Raw genomic sequence first — 10,873 nt, 5'->3', positions numbered from 1 at the left:
AGGCATTTTTCAAGGGCAAAATGGTAACTAACCAAACCAAAAAGATATTTCTGGAGTTGTTAATTACCATTTTGCCCCTGAATAATGCCTATACTGGAGGCTATACAGGGGCAAAATGGTCATTTAATAAAACTTTTTTAATAATTAAAAAAGGAAAAGGTGTTAAAGTTGCCGCCTCAGTTGTACTCCTCGTACAGACCTGTACGTGTCGTCTAGGTATGCAAATTACCTTTGAGCCCCTGTTAAAGGGCTATACTGGGGACTTTCAGGGGTAAAATAGTAATTAACAAAAAATATTTTCAAAATTCAAATTTAAAGTAAAAGAAATGTTACCGCTCAGATAGACGACCCGTACAGGTCTATACTAAGCGTCCATTTTCAAAAAATTCAAATTTTGAAATTCAGATATTCAAAATTTAAATTTTCAAAAACCCGCCCAAATAGACGATCCGTATAGCTCTATACGAGGCGTCTGGTTTAAGTAAAATTACTTTTTAGCCCCTGAAATAAGCCTAGATTGGGGGCATATCAGGGGCTAAATGGTCTTTTGGTCAACCATATACGACCCGTCTAGCTCTATACGAGTCGTATACTTGTATTTTTTTGTAGAAATTATAATAAAAATTACTTTTTAATGAATTTTAATTATAGAATAATGATAGAAATTATAATAAAAATTATAGAATTTGTAGAAAATTATAGAAAAATACTATTAATTACAAAAAAATACTATTAATTACAAAAAAATAGTATTAATTACAAAAAAATACTATTAGTTACAAAAAAATACTATTAATTACAAAAAAATACTATTAATTAAAAAAAATACTATTAATTACAAAAATCATTCTTCCGTATAACTATCTATGTAATTAAGACTGGGGTTTGATCTTGGCCGAGGATTCATTATCGATGTATACCATTCTAGACGTGGCAAGTACATATCTTCCCATTGTTCTGTATGGGGTCTTCGGTGGGTCAACCATAGCCTGTGTGCTGGTGGCATAGGATAATCCCCTTCCAGCTTAACATGTATGAAGTGGTTCTCGTTAACATGTGTAAGCGTTATGAATAATGGTTGTTGATTAGCCGGAGGACTTAGTATTGGGAAGTAAGTGGAACTCGCACCCATGGTTGTCGTTAACAGGTGCACCCCGATACCGTACGTTTGTGCAATAAGAAGTCCTGCAAAGGGGAAGTCCATCCAGTGATTCTCCCCACAACCGGCCACTGAATCCCAAATTAGGCCCTGACGATGCGTGTAAAAATAACCTTCAGCCCATGCTTCAAATATTGGGAACCAGATCGATTCGTTCTGATCCATTTCTTGGACAAGGTCCCTTCTAATAAGCCCCCATGAACTCTGATCCATCCCTAAGCCCACAGCCACAGACCGAAACCCACAATGATCGTCCGGCATCACATCTCGTATGCACGAGACGTACGGATGGAACACTGGCGGAATGGCAGACTTAAACCGTTCGATGATTCCCACGTACTCGTCCCCAATGATTAAAGGAAAACCGTGATCATCTCGTGTCTCTTTCTTCTTAGAACTCTTTGAACGGCTTAGGCTCGCTTTGGGTTTTTGGGACCTTTTAACCGACTGTTGTGAGGCCTGAGACGGAACGTACGAGCTATGGCGAGGTTTATGGTACTTACTTTGTCGTGAACCTTCAAAGCACGTGTTTGCATCACCGAAGGAGCTTCTCCTCAATTCTTCATCTATACGAGAGGCCTCGTCCAACCTTTCTTGTACCTGCTTTGTTGTTGGTCGGCCACGAGTATTTTGTTGGACAACCGGTGGTTTCTTGGTAGATTTCGTTGGAGTCAACATCGCTTTAATCTTTGAAAGCAGGCTTTTTTGCTGAGCTGGGGGGTGCGACGGTAATTGTTGTCTAACAACATCTAGCTCTTCGACCAGGTCAACGGAGTCGTCTATCAATTTACAACTTTGGAAGTTAAGTTTCCGCCAGAAGACGTCTACGTCTTAGAGTTGAATCGGACGCTCTGCACGGTTAAAAACAATATTGTTTAAGTAAAATGAAAAGAGGAAATATATCACACAAGTGTTGTACGTTTAACAATTATTACCTTCACGCATGTACTTTTCTATCCTACAAGCACAGGGCAACCCACAGCTGTGCCACATTTGGCAACCACATGATGAATTAAAGCGCTCCAAGACATCTAGCTTCCTAATTGCCTCTCCATGCAACAAGTCAAGGGCTGTATGGGATACTTTTCCAAGTAGGTGTTGAAACATCGGGTGTTTGTGGTGTTTCATTGTTTTTACGATGCTTTCTCGAAAAGTCTTCCTTATTTCACCGAACTGTGTCTCAACTATATCCCGGACACAACCAACTATACGGTCCAGCGAGCTCCTATCTTCGACGTATCTCTTTAAGTTGGCGTGTTGGCTCTCAACTCTGTTTGTAGTACGATTACCAAAGTTGCGCCTCTTATCAGTCCACGCAAAGACAAACATCTCCTTATAGTCTTTTAGCCAGTTATCGTACACGTATTTGAAGACTCCTAAAAAGTAAAAATAATTTAATAAAATTTGCATAGGTGAGTCGTATGTTATTAGAAAAACTTACTAGAACGTTTGCACTCCACAAGTCGCTTTCGTATGTTGCGCAAGTGGTAGTCGTAGATGGGTATGGATGGAGACTCAATCAATGTCCCCCAGAATGACAAAAATTTCTTCCAGTCTTCGTCTGTGAAGGCACCCTTGCAGTGCTTCATAACATTCTGTTGTATGTGCCACCTGCAAAGAAGCCTGGAGGCGTCTGGAAATACTTTAGCACACGCGCCCACAAGGGCTAGGTCTCTATCCGTTAAAATCACACGTGGCTCCATACATTCATCCAACATTGACTTAACCCTCTCAAGCACCCACACAAAGTTATCACCCCGTTCTTTACTAACAACGGCATGCGCGATAATAAACGATTTGTTGGTAGGCGTCATACCAACAATCTGGATAAAGGGCATATTGTATATGTTTGTCTTGTACGTCGCATCGATCATCATGATGTGGGGGAATGCACGCCACATGACTCTCGAGTCCCGATGAAGAAAGAAGATCTCTCTTACGATCTCTGTTCCGGGTTCTTCCCGTGTCTCGTAAATAAAGTCGTTGTTTATCAGCACATTTTCTAGTGACTGCATGGGAGTCAATCCTTGTCTTTGTTCGGCTCTAATCTTCGCTACAACGTTTTGAACGTCTTTCTGAACATGAAACCTGTCAGGGTCCTGCTTCCTTATCGTTTGAAATATTTTACGCGGCTCCATGTTTTGAGCTGTCAGCTGCTCGATCAGTTTCATTTCGCTTGGAGTAAACCTTCGCACAAACGCGTGGGCCGACAGGTCCTCACAAAGTTCGTGGTTATGTTCAATTGTTCCGTCTTTTATCTCCCAGGTTTCATACGGGTGGTTTCGGACAGCCAGCAGGTAAAACGGGCAACCGGTTTTTTTGCTTCCAGCTTTTCTAAGTGTTGCTGTACTCTGGTGTTTCTAAGTGTTGCTGTACTCTGGTGCTCACCGCCACGATCACATTCAAGCCATACCCTCCCGGTTCTTCCCCTGATTTTCTTTGATCGACGGGTGACAATAACAAAACCATCCGCGTTTGCTATTTCTTGTATCCGTTTCATTAGTTCATCTAAGGAGTTGAAAACCTGTAACATCGACAATATTATTAATAATAATAAGAATAATATAATAATAATAATAATAATAATAATAATAATAATAAAAATAAAAATATTAATAATAAAATAGTAATTTATACCGTCTTTTTTAAGTACGGACTGTCCAAAATGGGAGGTGCTTCAGCACCATATCTACCATATCCATAACCACCATATCCTCCAACGTCCGAATTGTTTTGATGAACGTAAGGAGTGCCCGGGGAAATGAATTGCTGATGATCACCGTCTCCTCCGTATCCACCGTATCCACCATATCCACCGTATCCTCCGTATCCACCGTCTCCTCCGTATCCACGATCTCCTCCGTATCCACCGTCTCCTCCGTATCCACCGTCTCCTCCGTATCCACGGTCTCCTCCGTATCCACGGTCTCCTCCGTATCCACGGTCTCCTCCGTATCCACCGTCTCCTCCGTATCCACCGTCTCCTCCGTATCCACCGTCTCCTCCGTATCCACCGTCTCCTCCGTATCCACTAGCATGGTATGAGTCATCTACAGGGGCTGTTTCATCAACAGGAGGATGCTTGTTCAAATCTAGAAACGGGCTGTTTTGTTTTCCTTGTATACTAGACACAACCTCCTCTTGCTCATTAGAATCGGGAACGCCAGACTCCTCCAAAATAGACAACCCTATCATCATTAGTAAATAATAAACTAAAACAACAAGTAATTAAAACATTTACGCTAATAACTGTTATCGGAACGCTTTCGTGCCCCCACTTTTCGCTAGAATACTGCCCGAAGATATAGTTGCCGTCCCAATATGATGACATTTCAACACTCCGGGATGATAAGAACGCAAATACAAACAACAAGAGTCTTTCGAATAAATAAAAGAAGAAACAGAATGTGAGTGTTTGTTTGTTGAATGCTCGGATGTGGACCAAGAACGCACTGTAGGTTGCATTTTATGTGAGCTAAAGACGCCTCGTATAGGTCTTTACTCCCCGTATGCCTTTAAGTCATGTCGGGCATAGTCTCATCATAGTCAAATGGGTCAGCCCAAGACGCCTCGTATAGACCTATACGAGGCGTCTAAGTACCCTCGTATTGACCCCTCTTCCAGGGCTAGACTCCCCGTCTGATGTGACTGATATGACGTTGTACGAGGTGCAGAAGCTGGTCGGGAAAAGCAAACCTATACGCCTCGTATAGGGCTATACGAGGCGTCTAGAAGGGTGTGGAAATAGGGAATAAGGTGTGTGAATATGTAGACCCTTTTTAAATATCTACAGTTGTTTTTTGTATTGGAATCCTTATTTGATCGATGATAAACCTGAAAACATGTGTTTTTGTATTGGAATCCTTCTAACAAGTAACATTTTAATTAAATAGCAATGCACAAAGATTTAAAATGCTCGGTAATTATCTTACAAAGATCTTTTGATTTTTGATGTATTTTTGTCAGTAATTTCTTGTTTATTTTTTGTTTGTAGACGGTAATCTAGGGTTTATGCTGTTTAATTGTCAAGAATCATAAATTGTTATTGTTTAATCATTCAAATGTGCATTTTTTCTGATATTCTTTTTGTGTTTTTCTCTTCGGTTCTACTAATAAAAAGATAAAATGGTGGCTAAAAAGGTGGTGGAACTATGCTGGAAAGAGGTTACACCGGTGAGTAATGTTTTTATTAGTTTGTTTATCGATTAACGGATTTTATTTTTTTCATCTTCAATAAAAGAAGAGAGTCATGATGTACAGTTTTGAATAAGATATGTTTTTTTTATTTATATAAAAAACCATGGTATAAATTTGCGTGACAATTTCTTACTGGGTTAAAACTAGGAATGTTCATAGTTCGGTTATAAACCATGAAAGACCGCAAGTGCAAACTGGTCATCAGTTTGGTTTTATAGATCGGTTTTGTTATTTCATATTATATTTAATAATGTATTTGTATTTTATCTTAAGTTTAGTTATAATTGTTAAATTGGTTTTCAAATAGTCATAGAGTTTGATTTTCAGTCCATCTAACTCATTGATGTTCAAATATTCTGACTTATAGAATACTTTTGATATGCAGCAAAATGATTTAATTTTTGCTGTCAAAAAGCTTCATATATTAAGTTCTAAGGATCTTGGCAAGCTAATAAGAGATGCCATGAATGGTATCATTAAATATACTATAAATGGATCATCTTTTGAGGTTGGTAGATTTTTTTTAATTATAATTTTAATAATTTAAATTATTTAATTATTAATAAAATTTGCTGACTGTCTATTTGTAAATGTGATAAACATCTTGATGTTTCAAACAAATGTGGAAAATCTAGGAAGACCTCTTGTCCAGCACATAATGAAAGATATTGTTTCATCACTTAAGCCAGATAAGCAGCATTTCAAATATTTGTTAAGTGGTTTAAGTCTATTGCATACTCTATGGAATATTGCATCCCACCACTCAACACTTGCGCGGGTTAGTAAATTTATTTTTCAATTTATCTATTCTCTTAATGGGTTAATACCAGCGAAATTATTGCATACTCTATGGAATATTGCATCCCACCCTTCAGTTCTTATGCATGTTTTATTTTTCTCCATGCAGAAGGCTCTGTTCTTCAAATTGAAGGAACATCTGGTGCCAAAGATGCTGAACCAGACTCTATACTTAAAGCTAGAGACTCTGGGAAGCTGCCACAACTAACTTGGGTTGAAGTTGGAAGAGGCTTGGATGATATATCAGGTCCACAATTGAGTGGGCGTGGTCATTTGGTCAAGTAACACTTCGAAGCTGACGGGTCACCATCTACGTCAAACGGGCTGGACACGAATATCGTCCTAGTTCCTGATGTAGATGACGAAGCTGCTCCAAAAGATATCCCTAGGGATGAAGCAGAAAATTTGGCCCAACATAGGCCCAATGTGGAAGTGGCAGCTGTTAACTCCCAGGCTGGGATGTCAAGAAAGAGGCCAGCTAGTACGGAGGCCCATGATTCTGATAGGACATTTGTACGTATCACACCCTTTCTGGCCCACAGGGAAGGACCTGGTAACTTGGATCCGAACAATGAATATTGTGTGGTGTTCCGGAAGCTTGAGCGTGAAGGGCACATCACCAAAGAATTTAGACGGAAACTGTTCACGTGGTTTAGTCTGAGTTCAACCGAGCGTGAACGTAGAGCAGTTAACACTTTCATCCGAACACTCGCCATGAAAGCTTAGGTGAACAATTGGTTGACCCATTTGGTGATATTGTGTGTTCATGAACCGATGTGTGGCTCCACAAAAATAATAACAATATGCAACTACGAGTGGTTGTGGACCTGACAATGCGGTTTGTTGACGTGGTTTTTGGACTCCCATGGATGGTGTTCTTCAAGAATCGGAAATTTTTAGTTTGGCACAGAACGGTGAGAAGCTTGTGATGATTGATTAAGATTAGTTTTAATGACAATTCAGAGAGTTGGTTGTGATGATTGATTAAGATATGAAGTTTTCCATAAAGATACACCTTTTTTATAATTTATGTCTTGTAATAGATTCCTATAATAGATTTATTGTATAAATAGTTATTGAAGGGTTTAACATCAGCTTCGGCTTTAGAATGCTTGTAATTATTTGACAAGTGAAAATGAAGAAAGAAGTATAGAGTGATAAAAATATTTGGGTACAAATTGATAAACATATAGCTTAAGCCAAATTCTAAACCAATTCGAATTTTTGACCAAGGGCTTGACTTGGATTCGAGTTGATTTATTCTTGAAAAAAGGCCAACCTAGTCTTTTAGATTGAAGACCAATTGATCGTTAATACCAAAATAAAAAAACTTTAAATAATTGATAATTAACGAACACTTGCAATTATCTAATAAAATCAATAAATACACTAAGACATCAAAATAAGATTTTTTGAAAATAAACTAAAAGAAAAAATATTTAAAGAAAACCTGGTAGAGTTCTAATTAATCTCTTGGTGACAAAAATTGAAAAAGAAAATTAATTTTTTTATCTTTTCGAGTTCATGGTGATCGTCCCATTATAAAATATGGGCCGTTAAGAACGCAGAGCTTTAAACTTTTTGATTGTATATAAGTGGTTAAACTTAAAACCACTAAAACACGGAGATTTAGTAAGTAATTTACTCTTTTATTCAATATAGGAATAAGCTGTTAGGTTATCTAACAAAAACTAAAAATATAGTTTTTCATTTTTGGTTTTCATTTTGTTTTCTAACAAAACTAAAAAAAGATGTATATAATATGACATTGTATCTATCCAATGGTATCATAGCATTTAATATAATATCTTATCATATCAAAAAGAATAAAAAAATAAATGCCAGTGAGATTTCCCACCAACACCCATCCACTTTCACAATTAAAACTTTTAATTTGTCTTTTTTGAACTTTTAGAATTTGCTTCCTTAACCCTTCAACTTTTACAATTAACATTTTCACTAAGTTGGTTATATTTGTGTGGCGTTTAAGGAACTATGTTTGCATTTATGGATCTGGTTTTAGCCAGTTTCGGTTTCTCATTGTTTTTTACATTGGCATTTGGCCTAAACCATCATACAGTACAAAGTTTTAACCTTGGTGTTTTTTCCTATAATCTTATAAACACTTTACAACATTACTAATCATTGAAAAAATCTCACGTTTGGTCCCTCCAACCTTTATCGTATCTAAGGTTTTTATACTTTTTCACTAACTTGGTGTTGATACACTTTGTGTGGACGCAACTCAGCTCGGTTCGACTCGGCTCAGTTCGACTTGGTTTCGACACGGTTAGGTTCGGCTCAAGCCCGACGTCACGACATTCCTCCGTCGTGCGCCCCAGAGTTCGACACGCGAAGCACGGAGAGCCGCGGACCCATTCCCGTTTACACATCACCATGACATCATCATTGTGATGTCATGATGATGTCACATATTTGTCCTATGCATGAATTGGTGAAATATGTTGTAAACAGAAACTTGTCTGGGCCGTTTCACTTCATATATGGGCCGAAGACTTGAAGTGGACTTTGACTTTCAATTTGGGCTTCACTACAAATGACGAAACAGAATAGGATTAATATGTATGTCGACGAAACAGAATGTGTTTCGTCGACTTTAGTGTTTCGTCGTGTCCTTTATGCGTTTCGTCATATCTGTGTCTGTCTCTAGTATAAATACCCCTCATTGTTTCTGTGTGAAGCATGAGAGACCTGTGAGACTTAGTGAAACTCTGTAAACATTGTTTGTATATGTTTCGGGTTGTACTCATCCCTAATCAATAGATATTGAATCTTTTGGTTACGCGTGTTCTTGTTAACTTTGTTTGGCTTGCACCGTCACGGGGATTCCGCACCCGTTACCGTGTTCTTGATAAACAAGGATAGGTTTTCGTTATCGATCCACCGGAAAAACAGGACCTACAATTGGTATCAGAGCTTTGGCTCTAATCCTTGTTTAAAACCAAACATTGTTAGTGGTTTGTGATTTTCAGATTTGTATTCTTGAAAAGTTCTTATTTTAAAAAAAAAATCTTCAAAATCAGTTTAAATCGTTGTTTTTGCTATAAGTTTTAGTGAAAACCTTATTATTTTGCATGTCTACATGTTAGCTTTTGGTTTTTGTTGAAAGTTTTAAGCAAAATCGTGTTCGAAAAAATTTGGAGTCACCGGAAAGTTCATATCTTCAAGTGAAGTGTTCTTCATGCTATCAACCTTTTGATCTTTTGTGTAGGAACTGTGCAAGTTGTTGGTGATTTAAAAAAAAAAATTATATCTTCTTGAAAATTGTGTTATCAAAAGCATGGTAGGTTGCCGTGTTTGGTGAGATAAGTAGTCTAGTTTGAAATTTGTGCACATTGTCAGAGAAAGATAAGATTAATCTTTGAAAATTGTCACAACTCCCTAAGATCTTATCCCTCCAGTTGTTTGGTCGCATCCTTTATTCCTCTGTTTCATCACTTAAAAAAAATTATATTTTCTGGAAAAAGTCTTTTAAATCACTGAAATCCTTGTTGTTTTGCTTATTAATTCATACAAAACCTTGTTATTATCTTATGCATACATGTTAGTTTAAGGTTTCTATTGAAGTTCTTTGCAAAACTCGTGCTCGGAAAACCGGTGAAATTATTGTCGGAATCTTCAAAAACTCATCGGAGTTCTTTAAGTGTTCATCGTATCTTCATGTTGTTCTTGGATAATTATCTGAGTTTGATCTTTATTTCTCAATGAATTTTTGTGTTTGTTTGATTATTAAAACAATTGTTTGACAATTTAGTCCATTGAAATGATGATAGTTTATTGAAAAGGAGAAAAGCATGGCCGAAAGTATGTTTGGTTTGACAAATTGTGTCATGTGTCAGATTGGGATAAGGCCTCTTTGAAAAGGGTGATTGCTTTGTCAGAAGGATAATATTTTTGCTTGAAAAATCTAACCAAAGGATAAGATTTCAAAGAGTTTCGTCGAACAGTTTCATTAATAGAAGGTTTGGTCAAAAACAAACATTAGTGGAAGTGGAACAGTGACTCGTCACTTGAGTTTCGTAGCCAAGCTTTAATCTAGTTTCGGTTTCGCCACAAGCAGGTCCTGTTTCATCAATTTGTTTTGTCAATTCACCAATCAATCTGTTTCGTCGCCATTCATAGTAAAGAACTGAGTTTCGTCGCACATAACAGTTATCTTTCAGAAGTGTTTCGTCGATATTAAATCTTGTTTCGTCGATCATCAAATCATCAACCTGTTCGTCGCATCTTTCAGAAATCAACTGTTTGGTCGCCAAGTTCAATTCGGTTTCGTCGATCACTTTAATCATTCAGTCAACATCCAAGTTCATACAATCAAACATTTCGGCCCCTTATTTAAATCAAAATTCCAAACAACTTTCGTCGACATTACATTCTGGCCATTGAAATCACATGACATTAATTACTCCCATGTGCATTTGAAGATTATTGGACAAAGGATTGGTCCAATCAAATTTTCTAGAAGTGGTGGTTAGGCTAGAGGGTGTGGGATAACCCCCCTTGGGGCTTTATAAGGACACATTATCGCCACGTAGGCGCCACGTCAGCCAAAGGGGCTTTATAACCCCCCCTTTAACATGGAGGGTGTGGTGATAACAAGTGGGGCGCTATAGAGAAAAAATAAAAAAAAATAAAAATTTTTGATTGGTTTAAATAAGTGGGTCCCAGTTGATAACCCCCCTTCTTCAAGTTAACGTG

General features: G+C 37.7%; 1 protein-coding gene across 1 annotated transcript; it reads right to left on the bottom strand.

Annotated features, from left to right (window-relative positions):
• Positions 1 to 844: 844 nt before the first annotated feature.
• On the bottom strand, positions 845 to 1,420 carry LOC110912932. Its single transcript, XM_022157803.1, has one exon. The coding sequence runs from the start codon at positions 1,418 to 1,420 to the stop codon at positions 845 to 847; it is 576 nt and encodes a 191-aa protein (XP_022013495.1).
• Between the last annotated feature and the right edge of the window lie 9,453 nt (positions 1,421 to 10,873).

Source organism: Helianthus annuus, chromosome 1 (genome assembly GCF_002127325.2).
Source record: "Helianthus annuus cultivar XRQ/B chromosome 1, HanXRQr2.0-SUNRISE, whole genome shotgun sequence".
NCBI lineage: Eukaryota > Viridiplantae > Streptophyta > Magnoliopsida > Asterales > Asteraceae > Helianthus > Helianthus annuus.
Note: the sequence above shows the minus strand (reverse complement) of the source record. Positions and strands in the feature narration are given on the sequence as shown.